General features: G+C 41.4%; 2 protein-coding genes across 2 annotated transcripts in view; one reads left to right on the plus strand and one right to left on the minus strand.

Moving 5' to 3' along the window:
* Nucleotides 1-336: 336 nt before the first annotated feature.
* The window catches only part of fam20b (FAM20B glycosaminoglycan xylosylkinase), a 31,101-nt gene continuing 7,575 nt past the window's right edge, over nt 337-23,862 (minus strand). The window contains exons 6-9 of the mRNA XM_083970650.1: nt 21,682-21,853; nt 16,932-17,123; nt 7,040-7,099; nt 337-1,661 (exon numbers count right to left, since the gene is read on the minus strand). Coding sequence (XP_083826776.1) covers nt 1,430-1,661; nt 7,040-7,099; nt 16,932-17,123; nt 21,682-21,853 — 656 coding nt within the window. The 3' untranslated portion in view covers nt 337-1,429. The remainder of the gene's footprint in view (nt 1,662-7,039; nt 7,100-16,931; nt 17,124-21,681; nt 21,854-23,862) is intronic.
* LOC310985272 (uncharacterized protein) lies at nt 8,189-9,801 on the plus strand. The gene is made up of 3 exons (XM_083970828.1): nt 8,189-8,839; nt 9,024-9,128; nt 9,333-9,801. Exons 1-3 carry the CDS (start codon nt 8,449-8,451, stop codon nt 9,518-9,520), a joined length of 684 nt encoding a protein of 227 aa, XP_083826954.1. The 5' UTR covers nt 8,189-8,448; the 3' UTR covers nt 9,521-9,801.

Below are 23,862 nucleotides of genomic sequence, written 5' to 3' on the forward strand. Positions count from 1 at the left end.
CACCACAGCGGGGATCAGACCACGGCTGGATGTTGCAACAGGTGTGCAAACCACAACTGAAAACACCTCCTCAAAGCAGCGTGCAAGGTGCTTTCAGGAGGAATATTTATATAAACATATCTGTTTAACACAAATACCCCCCACCTCTAATATCTGTCACTGATTCTGTTTTTTGAGGCCGAGGTATAATCCCACTGACATGGAGTCAGTTGTTGGTGACTAAAGAGTTCCTGCTGCCTGATATAGGAACTGAATTTCAAACTGAATGAGAGATTATTCAAATTTGGAAAATTGAAAACAAACCTTTACAGAAAATGAGACAAGGACAGATGAAAACTAAAACTCATTATCATGACCTACAACCAGTGTGTTCCAGATATGATTTGTTTGGATCGTATCCAAAAAAGATAATCTGAGTAACTCTACAAAGTCAGATTTCAGTGAAAGTCCCCTCCAGCAGCTGTGTTGTACAGCTGTCCTCACAGCTGCTGCTGCTGAATGAATGAATGGAAGAAAGGGAGGCCGAGTGAGAACCACCATCAAATAGATCATAGTTTAATGCTGAAGATGAACCCACACACCTGATCTCCGTGTTTCCCATTTCAAGTCTGTCATGTCAGTAGCTTTTCTTATATCCGGCACAATATGGCACGCTTACACACACAATCACACACACGCACAGACAGTCGCCCACAGGCACGCACACACGCAAGCTTAATATTATTATCCACAAATGTATATTTTTTCTTGGATGTCACTACTTAGTTAAACATGTACATACTGACGGGGTAGAGCACAACTGAGATTCTTTTTTTTCAGTCAAAGTTAAATTTTAGTTTCAAGGAAAAAAAAAAAAAAGGTCTAAAAAGCAATTTCAGTTTCTTAGACTATGGTTCTCTGAACAGCTGGAACACAGCTGTATAGTGTCTTTCTTCCAGATGTTGGTGGCTCATTTTAACCTGTGCTCCTGCTCTGACATCACATCTGCATCTGTCCACGCTCCATCTTTTCCTCTCAGCTGAATCCTAAGAAGAGGAAAGGAGGAGGGAGGAGCCTGCAGGTCACAACCAGTAGTAGTAGATGGAGAGGTTCTTACAGCAGATACTGTCCTCTAGTGCATAACAGTCCTGAGTCAAAGTTTGTTTGCTTGTTTTTTTGAATCGCTGGAACGTGACGGAGTTCCAACACTTTGAGTCCAGTGATTCTGTTTTCAGTACCAGTCTTGTCAGCATGACAAACAAGGAAGGAACAAGAGCAGAGGAAATGCACGGTGGCTTCTCTTCCACCCTGCTGATTCACCTCTTTCTTTCTAACATCAGTCTGCTCCTCCACCTCCTTCCATGTCCCATGTCCCTCTGCTCGTCTCCAGGCTCAGGGAGTCAAGTCCTGGTTGCTGCTGATTTTGCCGATTCCTCCTCCCCCTGTGTATCTAGGGATGCGGCAGGTTCATTCGGTCCTCTATGAGGGTGCTGTCGGGGCCCTGCGCCTCCATGCACTGTTTGACCGTTGCTATGACTCCAGAGAGACGCCTGTCCAAGGCTGCGAGGTGTGGCTCGGCCAGGACGGGGTGGATGGGGTCGAAGGCCAGAGCCTGGCGCATGGCTGAACTCAGAGCTCCGCTTCTCAGCAGGTTCAGCCGGTTCCACGTGGACACACGGACCCTGGCAGAGAGGAAACCAGTCAGGCATGATGGGAAAAAATGAGCAACATGAGAAGGAAATAAAGGTTGAACAGTTTTTTGAGTAATGGTGAACGGATTCACATTCATCTTTCTAGTCTCCTGGGGCCTCATTTATCAACCGTGCGTAGAAAAGGTTCTAAATTCTGTCGTAGGAATGAAATTTAGAATGTGTGTAAGTACAAAAAAATCTGTATTTATCAAACGTATATATGGTACCATATATGGTAGCAACAATCCCTTTAATAATGCGTGAATGGATTTTTTTCCCCACACCAAAATCATGGCAAAGAGGGCGGAGAAGAGGAGTTTCTCTGATACCGAGATTGAGGTTCTTGTAGGAGAAGTTGAATCAAACCAAAAAATACTAAATGCAGGTGTGACCAACAAAAGAAAAAATGCTGCGTAGGAGAAAGTAACAACTGCTGTTAATTCTGTTGGGTCAGAGGGAAGATAACTGAGAAATAAAAAAGCTGTCTTTTATATGAAGGTAGATTTGTTTCTTTATTCTTTGAACTTCATTTTTAATTAAAAAAACCTTCACTTCAATCAAAAAAACCTTTTTCAATCAAAGAAAAAAAGTGTTTTTTTTTTATTGAAAATATATTTTTTGATTGAATAATAACGACACAAATCTCCCTGCATACTTTTATAGCTTGTCACACCAATCATTCAAAATGTCTACTAAATTACTAATTGAGAATTTTTTAACATGTGTGAAGTTTGAGATTGCTGAACACTGTGACTCCTCCACTGGGTTCTATTTGTAGTTTCACTGTTCTACCACTAGATTTTGTGTGTACGCATGGTCAGAGTTGTACTTGTGCTTAGGAACGTGTGTAAATTTAAGCACAAGCTGATAAATTCCATACTTTGCGTGGGAATGTTCTTACGCACTCATTACGCACACATCTGCGCGTACGCACGGTTGATAAATGAGGCCCTTGGACCATACAAAGCACTTGACTACAGTCACATTCATCCATTCACACTGCATCTTTATCTACACACAGTGGCCCCACATTTATCAGTTTGGAATGACATGAAGAGACAGAAGACACTGACTATGTTTAACATCCACTTGTCGATCGAATTATCTGAAGATCCATAAAAATATTAATGTGAATAATGACGGTTCAAATGCCTTTCCATCTCAGACTTTTAAACTGAACAAAAAGCCGTGTATAGTGATGTAATCATGTGCTGTTTTGGGATCATACTGCTGTATCAAATTGTTTTCTTCAGTTTAAGGTGTTTCCATTCAATTTTGTACTAAATTGCAAAACACAAGAACATCCATCCTTCATCTTTAACCAACTATCGTGTGACCAGCTGCTGGAGTCGTTGCCTGGAAACCACTGAGCCATACACACGCCAGTCAAGTTAAGTTGGTAAATAGGCTGTTGCACAAGTTATAGACTATAGGCTGGTGCTTTTAATGCCACATGCCTGTCATCTAAACACAGCGTTGTTGCTGATGCAGCGCGTGTTCAGTCCTACAGACTGCGGAGGTGGTTTGTAAATGGCAGAGCTTTAAAGGGATAGTAGCATTTTTTAAAAGTGGGGTTGTATGATCTACAAATAGCCCCTAAGTACTTTAATTGCAGTAGCAACGCCAGCCCATATAGTCTAGTAGCCAGGGGGGGTTCCCATGCACCCGAAAGATATATTTTTCTAACTTAGCTTTTTGTAATCCTTAAGGTGTCTAGTAAATGAATTTTGATGATCCCCGCGCCAATTATTGTCCCATGCATGTTTTTTTTGAACATCTTTTGTGGCCATCCTGGATTTCCGACTGTGAAAAATGAAAAATTTTAATCTATATAGCTCCTGAACTATACATCCTACAGAGACAACTGACCCCATTTTCTTTTTGTCTTGGCATGAGGAATTGGTAGAGATGAAGATTGCCACGATTAAATCATGTGTGGTACATAAAAAATCAAAAAAACACAAAAAAAAGTTAAAACAACGGCGGAATTCTATCACAGGAACTCCTTCCCAATGCGCCCTATTGACATTTTTTCCCTAACTTTTATATTTTTACAATCTTCAAGATGTCTTGTAAACAAATTTTGATGATCCCAACCTGAAATATTATCCCATGTATGTTTATTTAGGCTATTTTGGCTGCCACCACCAGGATTTCCTAACATGATTTTTGAACATTCCGAAGTGTTTAATTTGGCCTTAAGTAGCTTGTGAGGGGTCAAACTAGGGGTTTTTCACGATTCTGAGTTGATTGCAAGCATTAGTTTTTCACCCAAAACACTCCTTGATGGTAAAAAAACAGCCATGCCCACATTTCCCGCTCATCGGAACCCCCTACACACACCCCACTCCCCCCACCACCAATACAATGTATTACAGATAGGCTATTCCTTAGCATGGCAGGGGTTGTCTTTAATGTCACATGAATACGGTATGTATTTTTTAATATTTTTACAATCTTTAACTCATTGAGTGCCATTGACGTCTATGGACGTCAATCAAAATCCAACGCTTGAGTGCCATTGACGTCCATAGACGTCAAATGCACTTTTCTGCGGCTGGTAAATGGGGACGCTCTCGCGCAAACTGTGAGTAATTTTGGGGCTTCTGGGATGTGTAGAACGAAGAAGACTGCAGATCAGAGCAAGAAGTGAAGAAGAAGGAGAAGACGAGCGCGATCGGTACAGAGATAAAAAAGTCGGAAAAAGTTTCTATTTCTAGAGGAAAACGACGGGCAGAGCCTGGAACAAGTGTAACGTGGAGCTGGAGGAAAGCTTAGCCACTGATGCTATTAGCATAGCTCCAGCATGAAGTGATCGGAGGAGGCAGGAAAGGTAAACTGATCTAGATGATCAGCACCGAAATGCCGAAGCGAAAGCGGATCGCGGAGTCAGTTTCACCAGTTGCTGTCTAACCGACGTGACGACGAACCGAGAGATCAGCGCGGTGCGTCGCTGCCGCGGCCGCGTCCAGCAGAGAGGCTGAAGACGCCATGACGTCTCCCTCCCTCCTTCAGAGACGATGCAGCAGGAGGAGAAGTAGGAGAGGGGAGGGAGGGGGAGGAGGGGGAGGGGGGCGTAGGAGAGGCAGCAACTGCTCGTACTTGTTGTATTTTAGTTGTTGTTGTTGTTTTGTTTTTAGTTTAGTCTTTTTTTTTTTTTTTTTTTTGGGGGGGGGGGGGTTAAAAAAAACATGTGAAATGAAATTTTCAGATGTCTTACATATTTTTGAAGCCAAAATTAAAACGGATAAATCACTATTTTTCTTGAGAGACTCTCTTTCACAAAAATGCATTTTTCTCAGCTTTCTAGAAAAAAAGTGGTCTTTTTGGTGCAACCAGGCTCTATTCAACTTAAGATAAATCAAGAATGGAACAAGGTACAAACAAATGGTTTTTTCCCTAGTTAAATAGAGAGTCTCCTCTTTCCTTTGAGCTGTTTGGTGTTTTCAGAGTCATAGTACAAAATATTCTCTGGGTCTTGACATATTACTCAGAATGCCCCAAAACGCTGGCACCTGGCACTGACCATTTTATAAAAGGTCTGGCACTCAATGAGTTAAGATGTCTTGTAAACAAATGATGATGATCCCAGTCTGAAATATTGTCCTATGTATGTTTTTTTTTTTAGCTATATTGGTTGCCACCCTGGATTTCCTAACATGAAAAACAAAAATGTAAGATCGAAATAACTGTGAGTAGGAAAACATTACAAAAATCTGGGAACTAAGTCCTTACCAAGAAATTTCTCCACTATTGTGTTCAGGAAGGTGTGTAATATCACATATTAAAATGTTGAAATTCAACTTCCATGGGAAACCTCCTAAAACACCACTGAAAGTTGGGGTACCTGGCACCGGATTTTTGAAAATTCCGAAATGTTTGATTTGGCCATTTAATCCCATCGGTCACAAAAGTGACCATAAAAAGTATTTCCAGTTGAAAGGCCCTAAATGGAGTATTAATATGTTTCCAAAAAATACTTAAATCCTCCTGATCATTTATGTGCAGTTTCATATGTTTAGTGTAAATTGTTACATGATCAGAGCTGATATCCTTTTGAAGATGAAGAAACACAGCGTTGTTGCTGATGCAGCGCGTGTTCAGTCCTACAGACCGCGGAGGTGGTTTGTAAATGGCAGAGCTTTAAAGGGATAGTAGCATTTTTTAAAAGTGGGGTTGTATGATCTACAAATAGCCCCTAAGTACTTTAATTGCAGTAGCAACGCCAGCCCATAGCCCTGCCCAGAGATTTACAACATACAGTGTTGTGAACAGACCCAAAGAAACTGCCTATTTTCGCAGCCTAAAAGAGGTTTTACCTGAAAAAAAATACACAGTTCCATTGTTCGCTATAATATAATTTTTTCCAGCCCTTCAAAGTGCAGGAAAAACGCAGTTTTTATTTGGACCTAACCAACTTACGTATCCCTCCGCCCAGGGTTAGCGCCCACCGATCAGCAGTTGGTTAGGTCCAAATAAAAACTGTGTTTTTCCTGCACTTTGAGGGGCTGGAAAAAATGATATTATAGTGAACAATGGAACTGTGTATTTTTTTTCAGGTAAACCCTCTTTTAGGCCACGAAAATAGGCTGTTTCTTTGGGTCCATTCACAACAATGTATGTTGTAAATCTCTGGGCAGGGCTATGGGCTGGCGTTGCTAACGGGAGGAGTGCAGAGAGTCTTCTACTACAATTGAAGTACTTAGGGGCTATTTGTAGATCATACAACCCCACTTTAAAAAAAATGCTACTATCCCTTTAAACAGTTCTGGGAGCTGGTGAATTTTCCTGTTTCCATAAGGCATTTTTAATTCCATATTGCTTAATGCGAATAAAAACGTGTGGATGGAAACACGGTTAGTGATCCACACAGGAACTATGGCATGTTCTCCAAGATGCTTCAACAACCGGGAGCTGTGTTGTTTTTTTGCCGTTATGTTTCAGCAGGTTGGTTGTCATCCAGGATTTAATGGCATGAAGGCAGTTGACCAGAGACTGTGGGGGGAGCTGAGCAGTTGGTGAGGTGCTGAGATACAGCTGAGTGTCATCTGCTACACAGTGGAATTTGAGACTATGGTGACGTATGATCCGTTGATGCTGACAAACTGGGTTCTGCTTTAGGTTTCTTCTGTTGACTGAACTTTGTATGAAGTTAATCGATGAATGAAGATTTTTGTGGCATTACCTTTAAAAGCATCTTCCCTTTACTGGTAGCGCCTAAACCCTTTGCACAGTACTGTATGTTGCACATTATGTCTAACGATTCAGACACATCCACACACTGATGTGATGATGACGTGCGGACTGGAGGAGCTGGGGATTGAACCACTGTCGACCCGCTTTACCTCCTCAGCCACTAGAGTACTCACATGCAGCACTGGTAGAGTGGCGCGAGGATGCTTCGTTCATCCAGAGCGGCGTTCCCAAAGCTAAAGAACAAAAACAAACACAAAGGAGGAAACAAGTTACAACACAGTGGGAAACTGGAAGTCGGAGAGAGTTCCTCTTTCAGCTGCCCAGAAGTGAGCAGGGTTAGTGTGGTGGTTACGACAGCAGTTTACTCACAGTCTGATGAACTCTTCTAATGAGTCAAACACTTTCTTTTTACTCATATTGTCCATGCATTTTGAACTCTTGCTAATGTGTGTGAAAAGCCAAATCACATGAAATAGTTTGAGTTGAGTCCTGGGTCCGACTTCCTCAATCGGTGCTCATCAAAACAACTCACCCTTCACATCCCTTTGCAATGTCTCATGGGAACCATTAAAGCGGACATCTCCCAGGTCTGTTTGCAGTGATTTTTGAACAACTGGCCACCAGTATTATTTTCATTCTATTAATAGGATAACATTTTGTGAAATTCAGTCAACCGCGGCGAGAATGGGTTAAAGCCTTCCTCTGCTGATGTAGTTAGGACTTCTTTACTGTCCATTACTTAAGAAATGAATTGTGAATAACTTTTCATATCTTGGTGGTGTTGTAACAATTCAGACGATCTGCTATGATAAACCTGGCTAAACAAAATTCAACTTAAATGTAATATTGATTTTTGGAAAAAACAATACACATTCCATCAGAGCGAAGAGTGAGTTGTTAAAGTTGACTGTGGAACAGCCGGAGGGGCCTGAGTCCAGGATCTGAGGCTAGATACTGGCCTGTCGGTGGGTTACAACAGTGGTTTTCAAAGTGGGGGCCGCCAGGGGGCACTAGGGGGGCCTCGGAAAATGGGAGGAAAGATAAGAAAAAAAAAGCAAAAAAAAAATAAATAAATAAATACATTTTTTTTTTTATCATTGTTATAAAACATAATTTATAATAATATATATCAAAATGTTATTTTCCATGCTCATCTTTCTGATTGCCTGCCAGTCAAAATATCATTCACCACCTCATAATCTGTGTAGACTGGTGGCGTAGACCTGGTGCTGTAGACCAGCGGTCTGGCCTGTTACCAAGCTGCTCTGCTCATGGCTCTGCTCCTCAGGCTAACCTGTACATAGTTAGCGCCAAATTGACAAAACACTCTCATAGGGCTTTCACACTGGCAGGGCTCCGGCACGGTTCTGGTTCCCGAACGTGATTTTGAACCGGCCGGCGCGTTCAGACTGAAAAAAGAACTGGTTCGGTGCCTGAAAAGTCGGTTCGCAGTGGAACCAAAAATAGTTGGTTCGTCCTAGCGAACCGTGACATCATAAGTGGGCGTGTCGAGCGAGAGCAGGAGAGAAACACAAGGAAAACAAACAAACAAGCACGAGGAGGAAAGACAGCGGTGGTGATCATGGAAAAGAAAAATTCCCCGTGGTCAAAGACGGAAACCAAGTGTTTGGTGGCGATCTGGGCTTCTCCTGAATTCCAGGAAAAACTTGAGAGCTCCACAAGGAAGGGAAAACTTTATAAGGAACTGTCAGACGAGATGGCCATGGCTGGGTTCACCCGTACGCCTGACCAAATCATAAATAAACTAAAAAAACTAAAGAAGGATTACAGGGACACGAGGAAAGACATGAACAAAAGTGGAGCTGGACGTGGCGACACAAGTGATCATTATGAGCTGCTGGACGGCGTAATGGGTCATAGACCAGCCAACGAGGTGACAGGGGCACTTAATTCCGCCACAGCCAGCACAACAATTGCGGAGTCCACGTCGTCCAAAGGCCCACACGATAGCGGTAGGTTGACCACACATGAATATGAATATGAATAAGAATCATTGCAGTTATACTAATTGTCGTGGAGATTATTGCAGTATTGCACAGATGAAGACTTGGCAATAGAGGATATTGTCGAAATAATATAACAACATGCAGTGTGTCAAAAAGGCTAATGACTCATCTGATTTAATATCACCTTCAGAATTATCTGACACCACCACCAACAGTGAGCCCTCCACCAGCAGACATGACACCAGTGCTGCTTCTGAGGAAATCCCTGACCAGAGTCAAACAAAGAAAAAAGGAAGTAGGTATTTGGGGCTAGATTTCAGTGATAATAATAATGATTATTTATAAAGATTGTCATGGATTTTAATGTAAAACACCCCTGGTTATATATGAAGTAACATATAGTTCTGGTGCATATTCAATCCGTCTTGTCGTCCTGACCTCAGGCGCCATCACGGAAAATGATTTCTGCATTGCTTAATACGCATTTTCTGTTACCCAGGAAAAAGGAAGAGAGAGGTCAACCAGGACATCCTTGGTTACCTGAAGGAGTCAGATGAGAGGGCGGAGGCGAGGGAGGAGAGGATGATGCAGCAGATGCAGCAGAGCACCACTTCTCTGTTGGGGTTGGTGGAAAGGATGGTCTCTGCCATAGAGGGTGTCAGCAACCCAAACCAGGAACAAGAGTGAAACTGACATTTGCACTTTACTTTCACTGTTCAGTTTGTAGCGATGTTTTTGTTTACATTTTAAACTTGAAAGTTTAGAGTTCACATTGCCTTACTAGAAAGTGTACAGTTTACATTTGTGTGTGACTTTATATGATGCAAAGATGGTGTCAATATATGTTTATATATTTATGTTTAAAATGAATATTTTACCTGACAGGCAGCTGCACCATCTGTCACACTATATTATTTGAATTATTGTATTTATTATTGTAAGAAAGACATGACAATTTTAGTTTTTAAAGCAGAACGTTGCTGTTTGTGTTTACTTACATTTTGTTGTTGAAACAAAGGCAATGTATGAAAAAGGACCTTCTGTTAATAAAATAATTTATTAACATTAATGCCACATCTCTCTCAACATAAAAAGCAGTACACCAACATCTACACCAATGTTGTGAGATTATGGTCTCTGTTGGATCCAGTCAGCTGTTGACATATTCATGATAAGTGAGTACAAAAAATATTGCAGCAACGACTACAGTATGTGCAGACAACTGCATCATAACTAATAAATAAACCTGGTGAGAACTGATTCATGTTAACAAATTAATAGTCTCTCAAAGTAAGTCACTCATGTCAACTTGTGTCATTTCCTTTTTTGACATCAAAATGTGGCCAGTAGTAACACAAACGCTCGTAAAAAGTCAACACGACCAGCCATCTTGCCGTTGCTAGGGCCGCTCTGGCCGTTGCTGTGTTTACTTCCGCCTGTGTGACGCGGAATGACGTCCTCCCACTTTGGTTCCACTTAAAAAACAAAAACTGGTGTGAAAGCGGGCTGGTTCGCCAGACAGCACCAAGGTTCGAACCAAACCAGTGCTAGAACCAGAACCGTGCTGGAGCCCTGCAGTGTGAAAGCCCTATCAGAGGAAACTTTCTTAGCTCACGCTGGATCTAGCTGATCCAGCTAACACTAACTAATTGTTAAAATGATGGACGGCACTCAGGTGGAGCAGATGTTTTTACAGTGTGATCACCTGATGGATACAAAGCTCCAGTCATTCTCTGAGCTTGACTGTGCTGTGCTGTGAAACTACGGCCAGAGAAGCTGGACTCTGACACCCGGTACCGCCACACTGAGCCTCAGACCGGTACCGCCACACTGAGCCTCAGACCGGTACCGTACCGCCACACTGAGCCTCAGACCGGTACCGCCACACTGAGCCTCAGACCGGTACCGTACCGCCACACTGAGCCTCAGACCGGTACCGCCACACTGAGCCTCAGACCGGTACCGTACCGCCACACTGAGCCTCAGACCGGTACCGCCACACTGAGCCTCAGACCGGTACCGTACCGCCACACTGAGCCTCAGACCGGTACCACCACACTGAGCCTCAGACCGGTACCACCACACTGAGCCTCAGACCGGTGTGACGTCTCTGTTAACGTTCATCCATGAGAACACCTGCTGAGGCGGTGCCGTCCACAGGGACTGACCGCAGCTCACACGGACCGGACATGAAACTGACCAGCTGGTATTTTGACGTCAGTGTAATTTGACTTTGAAGATAAGCTGCACTTACTTTCGTCTTGTACCGCGGCGACGACAGTACAGTAACAGGGTGGTGGGTCAAAAGTTACACGACAGTAAAAACTGGAATTGTTCATGTTTTTCTTGTTTTTATTAAAAATGTCTGACAATGCCCTTGTTAATATGTGATTACAAATATATTGTGACCTTTATCTTATTTAAAAATACATTAAATCTCATTTTTAGAACGAACGATCAATGATGCTCATTTGGATTTTTTTTAAACCTTTGCAGATCAGCTCATTAACACGCTGCTTTTCTTTAAATTCCTGCTCTTTTCTCTAAATTACTGTGTGAATTGTTGTTAAATATATTTATTTATTCACTTTTTTTTTACTTCACTGACTCCCTTGGGACTTGGGCCAAAACAGATCTGGGGCCTCATTTATCAAAAAGGGTGTAAAAGTGCAACTAAATTTTCACGCACGTCGAAAAGCATACACCCAAAATATTTACACCCTTTTCACAACTCTCCGCAATTTCCATTGATAAATCACACCGGACCCAAGAAAAGTGCGGATGTGAACAGGCTTCATATTCCGCCCTCTATACACCCAAACACAACATATGGTCAATGCAAATCAGCACGTGCATATTAAGTAGCCATGTAGAGGCTACAGTCCTCGGTTCGAATCCCGCGTCGGGCAGCCCTTTCCTGCATGTCATTCCCCCTCTCTCTGCCTCCAGCTTTCCTGTCTATCTCTACTGTGGACTATCGAATAAAGGCAAAAAGCCAAAAAATATACTTTAAAAAGGTAGCCATGTGCGCTCTGGAAATGTGTGGAGTGACGTCAGTGGAAGATGGTGAAGACAACGGACGGAGAGCGAGATTTCTCTGAAAGCGAGATACACGGCAATATCCAGCAAAATCAGAACAGAAAAATCATTTTGCATTGAAATTTTTTTTTATTTTTTAGATGATGTCACAAACAATTTAAAGCAGTGTTTCCACTACCAGTTACCATTTGGCCTACTTTGCCCCTTTCCACTACACAGTTACAGCTCAACTCGGACTCGGTCTCGCTCTCTCCTCCCTCCCTCGCACACTGCAGTTCTCTCAGCCGCGTCGCCAATTCCTCCTGTTCTTCAAAAAGGGTGTAAATCCCAGTACGCCATGGTCAGAATGGATGTAAATGTACACACTTTTTCCCGTCAGGTTTTGGCTTGATAGATCCCAAATTTGGCGGAGAAAAGTGCGTACGCACAAAACGGGGGAAAAAGGGTGTAAAAAAAGGTGTATCCACAGTGATAAATGAGGCCCCAGGGCTATTCAATTACAAATACAGTTGGGCCAGATTTTAAAACCGAGACCTTAAGCTGGGCCAGACATTTTCAGCAGTCAATAAGCAGGATGTAATGACAAATGAGCGGCATTTTAAAACCCAGTATTACTAAAAACAAATCTACACAGCTGGAAAAAAGAGAATATGTCAGTAAAAGACGTATTTGGTAGCCTATTAGTAAAGACATTTTACTTTTTGAGTTGGAGTTGAGTTGTTAATTTGTGGTGCTGTTCCACCAAAAGTTCCTGGATTACATTTTTTAGGAACTAAAAGGTTCTGAGGTCGTTTCCACTGAGGTCTATAGATTATGCAAATCACTAGTCTCAAAAAATTACAGATCCATGAACGAAGATTTCTTCTCAAATATAATGATTATGCATGGTGAAAAACAAGGATCAAGCAGTTTGGGGAAAATTACGCTGGGAAAGTATTCAAATTACTGATTACTCCTTTAAAAAGCTAGTTAAGTTGCATAAGTATTTAATGTTGTTGCATTTTACATGATTGGTTACTTCATTTCCCTCAAAAAAAAAAAGTAAATAAAAGAGCGTGGCGTGACTGGACTGGGGCAGCGGCCCGGGACCTATCGTCTCGAGAAACACCGTGTCGCGCCACAGCTGCCTGCCGTGGAGTGTGACGTCCGTCGGTCTCGGCGGATGGAGAGAGACACGCTGCGTTGTGGGCGGCTTGGAGTGTTGCATTCACGTTCTGAACTACAGTAGGAATTTTGAACCATTCTCGCAAAAATGTGTTTTGTTTTTTGGCTCAACCAGGAGCCTGGCCACTCGGGTATTGCTTCTGGGCTGGATGTGGCCCATGGGACGGGACGCCATTTGATTAGCCCTGATGTACATGTTGATAAAGTTAGACATGCAAGACTTGTATTGGCTCGGAGAAAATCGCTTTTTTACTTTCGACCAGGCTCTCCCCTACTGTGTGAGAAGGCACTGCATACCAACACCTAAACTACATCCCAACGGCTCCTGTTTGAAGTTTCTTATTGCTACAAAGGGAGTTTTCCTTTTGCCCTATGAATATTTATTGGATTTGTTGAATAAATATGAAATTCTTTGTGAGATATTATCATAGGCACATTGCGTTTGTCTGCACCCCTTACTTAGATGAAGATGAGATATTATCTAGTAACCAATTAATGCAGAAAACCAGGAAATCCCCCTATTTTACATTCTTTAAGCTGCAGGAGAAATTGTTTTCTGAACACAGGAAGTACTGTATGTTCAATTTACGACATGATCCACAGTGAAATTTCACTTTCTGTCATGAAATACATAGAACTTATACTTGATGATGATGATGTGAGTGTTTCGGTTGGAAAAACAGCAATCGTGCAGGCAGAGAAGTTTCCACTGATTTTGATCAGAGACTCTGCATTCATGTGGTTTCAGTGGGTTCTTAAAAAAGCTGAGAATGGCAGAAAATGTCAACACAAGAAGAAATCTGAAAATGAAAATTTGGTTTCAAATATGAGAAAGTGAACTTCTTAGAAATTATCAGACAGATCTTCTTAGACTGTGCTTTTGAGCCAAAACATGCTGTCTGTATAATGAGCAGATGTTTCCGCTAAAATCCCCCTGCTGCCCCCAGGGACCTATCATGAGGCCGATTTAATTAAAGTGGGCTTCCAATGAATGGAACAGACTGTTTTTTCCATCTGCGTGAGGGACAGAAAAAAAGATCTGGGCCTGTATTCACAAAGAATCCTTAGACTAAAAGCTGCTCTTAGTGACATCATTTGAATGACATTCTTAGAATTCCTCAAATTCTAAGAAAATTCTTCTTAAAGTTAAGACTAGGACCTTGTAAAGATAAAAGTTATTCACAAAGCATCTTAGCCCTTCAGAGAGCTCCTAAGGTAACAATCTGTTAAGTGGAGGGAGGAAGACTTTTAAGAGACCTAAGAGTTTCTTAAGCAGAGAAGGAAATGGCAGAAAGACAGAGAGATCGGAGAAATATTCTCCAAACACTGAATGACAGTGATTTAATTAAACTCTACAAGACTGTGCAGGGATGATGTTTGTGATCAACGTCACACCGTGAAATACCACGGTAACAGCAGAAATGAAGGTAATCGCACCCTTATCATGTTTAACTGTAAAAATGCACCGATGCGAAGTGATGTCAGAAATTTCACTCATTATCTACTCACCCTCATGTGGACTAAGGGCTGGGAGAAGTTTCAGAGTCCTCCGTGGCTTCTCTGAGTTACGCCTAAATTCCACTGGATGCGGAACGGCTGCAGATCCGCTCCGGTACGGCGGCAGAGCCGTTACGTATTAATTATAATCACCGTGGCAGCGTCCACCGACTCCGGGTCCGCTGCGTCGTGGGTCCGGAACGGCACCGGCATCCGGCAGCCCTCGCAAAAGATACGCAGAGCTTCTATTTTTGCCGGACGCCGGAGCACGGCGCATCAAGCAGCACAGAGCAGGTCGTGTATGACAGGAAATCGCGGGCAAAATACAAAATAAAACACCCGGTTAATTTTCAAAATAAAATACACCATGTTTACAGCGGAGCATATTTCCTGCTTTACACCTTGAAAACGTTGTAATGGGCAGCGAGCGGCCTGAAGTCAGCAGCTCGGAGGTTTTCAGTTTCAGTTTTCATCATTTCACCCCGTTTACACCATGGACAAGGAGATAGTGATTGTAAAATCAAGTCAGGTCAGCACCAAGTTGTTTCTCTATTCCTCCTCTGGATTAAATTAATTGTTTTTGATTTTGTGGTTCACTTTATGGAAACTACAACCTGCTATATCGCGAGATCACGTGTTCTCGCTGTGCGGCGGAGCCGCAACAATCAACATCACGGACGGAACCGGTGTGAGTTGACGGAGTCGGAGTATGCAGCCGTTCCGTAGCGGACCCGTTTCGGAATCGTTCCGCATCCAGTGGAATCCCGGCGTTACAGGGGGTCTCAGCGTAGCAGTGCATGTCCATATAACGGTTGCAAATGGATACCAACTGTCTTGGTAACAAAAAGACACACCAAAAAACATCCAAATACCTCCATGCTGCTCGTATGTAATATCCGTCTTGTATTGAAGCCCCAAAATGTGAAATTGTTCCGAAAAAAATTACGAAGACAGTTGGTATCCATTTGCAACCGTCATATGGACATACACTGCTACGCCGAGACCCCCTGTAACTCAGAGAAGCCACGGAGGACTCTGAAACTTCTCCCAGCCCTTAGTCCACATGAGGGTGAGTAGATAATGAAATTTCAATTTTGGGTGAACTATTCTTTTAAGCAAAATGACCACCAGCATAGTGATTAAACATAATATAAATATAATAACTATCCTGTGAATATTCTCATTTGTCCAGGTCATCGTTATCCCAAAGAAATTTAAATCAAACGCAACTGGACTTGGTTATTTGTCTAGGAAGACGTTTCACCTTCATCCAAGAGGCTTCATCAGTTCATGTAGCATCTGACCAGGCTGGGACTGGTCCAACTATCTGGTGTGGAGACCCAGGTATTTAACCTCTTGTGTGGGCGTTCACAAGGCTGATGATGTCACTGGAAACCCTTTGTGCTCCATGTGCCAACGACAGTTGTTGGTGGGAAGTTGGTTTGGACTTCGTTAGTGCTCTACTGTGTTCTAACGACAGTCGTTGGAGTCACAGGAGGCCATTTGTGAACAGTTGTTGTTCTTTGAGGCTAGATAGTTGAATCTCATGGGAAGGGATGAAAGGGCAGCATTGTAAACTGGAGATAGGTGGTGTCTGAGACCTCCTCCTCTGTTGAGGGAAGGTTTCTCTACTTTCACATAGATGGCTTCTTTGACTCCTCTTTCAAACCATCTGTCCTCTCTGTCTAGGATTTGGACATAGCTGTCCTCAAAGGAGTGGGCTTTCTCCTTGAGATGTAAATGGACAGCAGAGTCCAGGCCTGAGGAATTAGCTCTCCTGTGTTGGGCCATGCGTTTATGCAGTGGTTGTTTTGTTTCTCCAATGTAGAGGTCTTTGCATTCCTCGTTGCATTGGACTGCATACACCAGATTGCTTTTGTGGGTGTGTGGTGTTCTGTCCTTGGGATGTACCAGTCTCTGAGTGTGTTGCTGGGTTTGAAATACACAGGGATACGGTGTTTGTTAAAGATCCTCCTGAGTTTCTCTGATACCCCAGCCACATACGGGATGACTATGTTGTTTCTCTTGTTTTGTTTTTCTTTCTCAACCACTTTGGTTTTCTTTCTGGAAGCAGCTGCCGTTTTCATTAAAGTCCAGCTGGGATAACCACAAGTTGTGAGGGCGTTTGATTTAAATTTCTTTGGGATAACGATGACCTGGACAAATGGGAATATTCACAGGCATATTGCACAACAAATTACCCTTAAAATGGTGCGGGAACACGAAAGATAGAAAAATCATAGAAAAGAAATCCCAAAGAAATATCGATCAAACGCCCTCACAACTTGTGATTATTCCAGCTGGACTTGAATGAAAACAGCAGCTGCTTCCAGAAAGTTACCACAGGCTTCCAGAAAGAAAACCAAAGAAATGAAAAGTCCTTCAGCTCATCACTCACCTCTTTGCGTTGTCGAGCAGGATGAGCATGCTGGCACCGCCGTCGTCCTGGAAACTCTCATAGTGATGTCGATCAGCATTCCCGATGAGATAATCAAATACGGCGGTGTCTATGACGTCCAGCAGCCTCGGTCCTGCATCGTATGGAGGCATCTTCTTCACGGCCTCGCAGTAACTCTCATCGTACTCCCATCTGGAGATTTCAAACAAATCCATCACAATCAGACCAAGTGCTGTCAGGCTGCTGCCCTGTGTTTGACTGTCTGTTGTCACCACATCTAATGCAGACACGTTACAGAAGTGCATTGAACACAAGTCAGTTTGACAGAGTCAGCAAAGTTCAGCTTCATTACAGTTGTACAGTCTGCTCTCTGCCCTGCTCTCCACAGTTCCAGCATCCTATCTTGCATATTTTAATACTCTTACATCATTTGATATGTGAAGTCTGATATGTGAAGTCTGATGTGTGTGTGTGTGTGTGTGTGTGTGTGTGTGTGTGTGTGTGTGTGTGTGTGTGTGTGTGTGTGTGTGTGTGTGTGTGTGTGTGTGTGTGTGTGTGTAACAGTGTCCTGTAGCCCTGCAGGTATAAAAGAAAAAGCACCAGTCTGGCAGCCCCTCTGAATAATAAACTACTATAATATGACATCATATTATTAGATGCCATACATTAGAATTAGTGTAGAACATTTATTGAGATGAAACCATGTGAACCATTTACAGTTTTTTATGATCTATGACCCATTTGTCAATACTTTAAACACTTTTTAAAAACTGTTAACGCACGGCACATTACACCTAAAACACACAAAACAGTTTAAGGGTGTTCAGAAATGGCCATTTGTCCTGTTTGTCGCGCCTCCTTCTACGAGTTTCCACAAGTTGCTGCATGAGTTTACCCGGGTAAGGAAAACAAATTTGATTGGTTGTTATCGAGCGGGCGGAAAATTCAATGTTTGGGGTGAGACCGAGCTTGTGTGTGTGTGTGTCTCAGACATTGATTCAATAGCAGTGGCTGATGAATCGTGAGCAACGTGACGCATAGTTGGTGTGCCTGCATTATCCAATGGGTGTAAAAAAATTACCCCATTTTTGTCAAGGATTTACTCGAAAATTTGGGCTCCATCATCTAATAGATGTGTTATTACACTAATGTTAAGACCCACAGTGGGCTCAAATTTTTCCTTTCTGAATACCTTTAATGCTCAAAATCACAGTGTAACTAAACACAGACACAAATGTCCAAAATACAATAATACACTAACTCAATTCACCAAATCTACCAAAACACTAACACATGTTGTGTCATAAAAACACTGCCAACTGATGGAACAACACAAACTGAATCACTTCACATGTCTCAGATCTGCTGTTTTACAATCAACAGAATACTGTATGGATCATAACTTGACTTTTGTGCTGTAGTTTCCTTTAAACCTCTCTACATTTTTGCTTTTGTTGGGTTTAGTAAATGCAGGTATTTTGTTTCTTTTCTCAGAGCAGCTTTGTTCTGATTGACAAAATGACTACAGTAAAGCAACTGAAAATGACTGCAGAAAAAGAAACATCTGTATCATAGCTGCTGGTCATTCACAGATTTGTGAAAATGCAATTTACAAACAGAAGAAATACAGTAAAAATTAAATCTATCTTTTTTTTTTTTTGGTACAAGATCATCCCAAATAGGTCATGTGACTGAAAGAACCTCAACACCTGAGGGTGATTCCTAGATGTTACAATATATTTAGATGGAATCAGCTGTGATTGATGTATTTGCATGAGCTCAATCAACTGTTTTTCAAAAGCAATGAAACAAAATACAGGTCATAAATTTGTTTCAATTTACAAAGTGAACTGCTGTTCACTCCAGCCCTTAGGTTCAGTTTAGTGAATGAGGTTTTCTGTTTTGACAAACAGTGTGAAAACATTTAGCAGTTAACATGTACTGTCCGAATACATACATTTAACACATTTTAAACGTGTGTATGTAATGTATGTATTCTACGCAGCCCCAGATATGGCATGCGGGAAAAAAATAATAATTTGTGGCCACGAATTACTAATTAGTTCCCATGAAATAGTAATCCGTTGTGCGTTGTGCGTCACAGCATCATTTTCATTAAATCATAGTTTTCTCTAAATTAAGACAGTGTGTGGGACTTTTTTTTTTTTGATCCCTGTCCATTGTGTGACAGACTGTTTCTGTTTGAGAAGGTGCGCTCGATTTGCTTGCCCAGCTGTCCAGGAAATACAAATTAGTATTTCATGGGAACTAATTAATATTTCTTGGCCACAAATTAGTATTTCGTGGGAACTAATTAATATTTCGTGGCCACAAATTAGTATTTCATGGTAACAAATTAGTATTTTTTTCCCTCATGTCATATCTGGGGCTCCGTAGTATTCGTGTCAAAAGAACATATAATGTGTTAATTGTAGAGCCCACACAGGCTGAAAAACTGTAAGAGGGAGGCATGTGAAATATGACCATGGTCTGGTCTCACAACAGAGTGCCAACACCTTCATCAGAGACAGCCTGAGCATATAGTGAGCCAGAGCCAGAACCTACAACCTAACATGAGCTTCTGCAGGGACGTGCTGACCTGCTATCTGTGGCTCAGGTCATCATTACACACACTCAAAATATATTATTGGTGTACCACAGTGGGATGAAAAAAATCTGTGAATTAGTCAGACCTCAGTTCTCAGTTTACATTCTGGGACTTATCTCATCTTTGGTAACTCAACTATTCAAATGTCATTATTAGTGTCCGGGCAGCTAAGCTGGAATTCTTCTTCTTCTTCCAAGGAAGCCCCCCCAATAAGCGTTTAAATTAAAAAACTCAAAAAAAATTCCTACCAAACCAACCGTAGATGCTACAGTTTTGCAATTTTCACCACAATGTAGCCCAGATACTGCTGAAACTTTTGTCCACTTAAACTCATTACAAATTATGAAGTCCATCACTCTGTTTTTTTCAATAACTCTAAAACTTTTAAAATGTATCTCCTCCCACAATTTTTGCTCAATCGTCACCAAACTTGCTACAGAGCATCTCCAGACCGTCCTCCACAAAACTTGTTTCTCGGATTTTTGATTTATCAAAAATTGAGCCTACAGTGCAAGAAAACGTTTGACTGTAAACAGTACTGTAAACATATACTATCAAATTCTTGCTAAATATATTTTCAATCTTCCTGAAAAAAACTGAGAATATTTTGAAGTCGTGGTTGATGAAGTTTGGCAAATATAAGAATTTTATCTCAAAAACGGAATTTTTGAGAATATTTTGAAATCTGCGGAACAACTGCAGTCGATGTAAGAGTGACATTTCATCATATTTTCTCTTGTGAAGCAAAACACTTATCATTAAAACAAATCACCAACATTTCCATTCTGTCTAGGTGCAATTTATGTATTATCAGATTTTTGTTTAGAAACACAATTTGTGACATTTTGACATAACTTTACAACAGCTGCCTGGACACTGACTCCCTGAGTCTATTTGAGAAGACACACGCCATGTCTCACTTCCAGACAATTAGCTCAGTGGGTTAGGAGCTGGTTCTTGGTGTCAGAGGATGTGGGTTCAAGACCCAACCAGGGAGTTGATGATAACACATCAAAATACCAGATGGTCTTCGTGAAACAAATTTACAAAATCTTAAGAGTCATAGTAGATGATGTTTGACAAATACATATCAGAACTTTACCTCAAAAACTGACTTTTCTTTTTACTGTGGTTTCAAATCTGCCTGCACGACAGTGAATGTCTTACTCATTTTGTGAAGCCACCATAGCACTGCTACTTGCCAATTAGCTCAGTGCGATAGACAATGGTCTTTGGTTCTAGAAGTTGCAGGTTTGATCCTCAATTGGTGCAAAATGAACACTATACTGTCCTGTCTTCCTATTCTCCTGTTTGTTGCTCAGAATTTGCCTAAATTTGCAAAAAAAAAAATAGCCCAGACCCGACCCATCACTGTGCAGCAGCTATAATTACTATTATTTATTTATTTTAATCTTTATTCTCATTATTGTAAATGTGATTGGGCTAACACTTTATGATAGCTACACTGTATCAAGCATTGGTCATTTATTCTTACTGACTAAATACTTGATTAATCGTTTATATATCATTCTTCTACCCTGACACTAATAAGTATAAGTAACCATAATACATGTTTAACTCTAAATTAATAAGAACATCTTTATTGTCTTCAATTATATTAATAAATGATTAATTCAGCCTTTACAAATCAAAGTGAATCAATCACAAAAAGTCATTCAAGAGATCTCAGTGGTTCATAGGATCATTTAGTAAATGATTCTTTAGATGTACATCTATGCAATTATTGATTTAGACATACAGTACTGGTTACTGAGTGTGTTAATAGATGTTTCATTATAGATAAGCTTTTAAAACCAAAAGTTAAATATTTATAAGTATATGAATTACAAACAAATGACTATCAGTGTAGGAAGACTGCTTTATAAATAATGAATTGCAGCCATAAATTTGTCAGCTTAATGTCATTTCCACCCAAGGAGGCACTTCTCAGAATAAAGTTGGTGGGAGTAGACGGAGCGTAACTGCACTTTAATAGTAGGAAACAACAGGTCAGTTTTAACCTTACCTCCAACGATGGAAAAAAGTGAACCCTCAACACTTACACCACATTTCCATTTCCTTCTGATAAGTATCAAACACGTCAGCTGATAAGAAGAAGTGTATGTCAGTGTCAGCACCAACCTGGCCAGTTTCCCCTCTCTGTATGTGCGACCCCAGGGATGTCTGTGTTTCTGCAGCGGCCACACGTCCGGCAGCCAAAGGGTTAACGATCCCTCCATTATCTCTCCCTCTGCACACGCTGGCTCACTCTCCCGACAGTAGTAACACTTGCCATAGAAACACGTGTTATTACCTGGGGAGAGCAGAAGAAAAGGGAAAAGGAGGGAACACGTGAAAACGGATACCTGATCATACACACTCCCCCATGGTTTATTCCCTGGGTTATTTCTAGGGCTGTCCCGATTACCATATTTAGATAATCGATTATTCGTGGACATAAAATCGATCATATTCGAAGCTACAGCCCTAATAATGAACGTATGGCAAACAAACACTGCATGTCTCCAAAACGTATCAGGCAGGTTTCCAGGATGCCAAGCAGCCTATTCATTTCAATGTAACAATTGCCGATGAGAACCTGTGTCAAAAAGGGAAAAAAAAGAAAGAAATTGATCATGGATGTGCACGTCGCTAATTTATTAGCGATATTTTTGGATCAGCCCTAGTTATTTCTTATTATTTCTAATTCTAAATGTATTAATAAACCTTTTGTTCAAAATGAATGATAAAAAATACATAAGCAAAAAGATGCTGATTTGATGTTTGAGTACCAAACTCAATTTTGTCTTCCACTACAATGACAAGTTCCTTATGTTGTCAGATGAAATGACTCAGAACACTAGCCCAACAGGAATTCTCCTGAATCACCTGATTGGCCAGGTAAATCCTCCTGTACAGGGGCAGCTGAGGTTTCTTTAGGGGGCCACTTGATTATAGTAGGTGTGTTATAAGAGGGTATATAAAAGTACTTAATTCACCACTAAAGAATCCACTTTGTCTTTCAATGGAAGTGCACAGATGGGTCACTGATATACCGTTGTCTTGAACTTTATGTTTTATTGATTGTAAAAGCCTGGCATTTTAACAGGGGAGTGTAAACGCTTTATATCCACTGTGTTTCTGTGGTGTTCATTTAATATCTTTTTCTCAAAAAAAAAAAAAAAAAAAAGCAAAAGCAAGCATTAACTTTGAGTTGACAGGGCTTTGCTTTCCAGTTTGGTGGTTTAGTGTTTAGTACTTGTTTTGATATGTTGATGGGTTGAGCTCCAAATGCAGTGCGTTAGAAGATTTCTACCAAGATCCATGACAGTTGTACAAATGGTCAGTGAGTTATGGATGATGTCCTGAGGTCTCTCCCTCTCTTTATATTGTACTACTTAAAGGGACATGAGAAATTGTTCCGCCGGTCAGTGCAAATCACGCAAGATTTGCACTGACACAGGAAGAGCAGTGAACCGAGACACTGGGAGCTTCCGCTACAAACAAGCTTAAAATATAGACTTATTTAATTTTTTTCGGAAAAATTTCTCATGTCGGGGCTTCAATACAAGATGGACATTACAGACGAGCAGTATGGAAGTATTTGGAGTGAAATTTGAATTTTGGGTGAACTATCCCTTTAATGCAGGGTTTTCCCTGGATTTTGAGACCAAGGTGGCAAAGGCCTGTAGCGGGGTGGGGGTGGGTGGGGGGCATCTTGATTGCTGTACTGTCAGATATTGACGAGTTTTGCAACCGATAATGTGTTATTTAGAGGCTTCATCTCAGTGTCCCGATCACTCCCACTGTTATACACGGCTCTGGAATGGATCTAAATATTGTCCAAAGGACTCCTAATGACACCAAGTTATATGGGTGAGTAAACCACCAGATTTTATGCCAGAAATAAGGTCCAGGTTGTAAAAAGCGGCACTTCTCCCCTTAATGTCAAGACCTAAACATGTAAAGTGCCTTCTGATAAAATACATCATGACGTGGCACTGTACAAATAAAACTGATTTGACAGGAAATTATTCAAATCAAAGAGGTTTATTATTCAGTGAAAACCACTGCGCTTGCCTTCCACTAACATGAAACAATTCCAGTTACAGCGCCGTGTGCCCACAGATATTACAGAGAGCCGGACCATGATGCAAACCGCATAGAAAACTTTCTCGTGGCAGACATATTGTCATACTGTCTAACCTTCTGAAAGCTCGCCAACTCAAAAGTAATGCACAGATTGAATCAGCAGCTCTCTGACAGTACTGGGATTGTCACAGCTTTATAATATCACACCACCATAAGGTTACTGTCAGAGTC

Source organism: Trachurus trachurus (assembly GCF_905171665.1).
Source record: "Trachurus trachurus genome assembly, chromosome: 4".
Taxonomy (NCBI): domain Eukaryota; kingdom Metazoa; phylum Chordata; class Actinopteri; order Carangiformes; family Carangidae; genus Trachurus; species Trachurus trachurus.

Bases quoted from the DNA above. Each gene is read 5' to 3' on its own strand.
- LOC310985272 (XM_083970828.1), top strand. From the start codon at position 8,449: ATGGAAAAGAAAAATTCCCCGTGGTCAAAGACGGAAACCAAGTGTTTG. The intron at 8,840-9,023 runs GTAGGTTGACCA...TATCACCTTCAG, and splicing joins CAAAGGCCCACACGATAGCG to AATTATCTGACACCACCACC. The intron at 9,129-9,332 runs GTAGGTATTTGG...TCTGTTACCCAG, and splicing joins TCAAACAAAGAAAAAAGGAA to GAAAAAGGAAGAGAGAGGTC.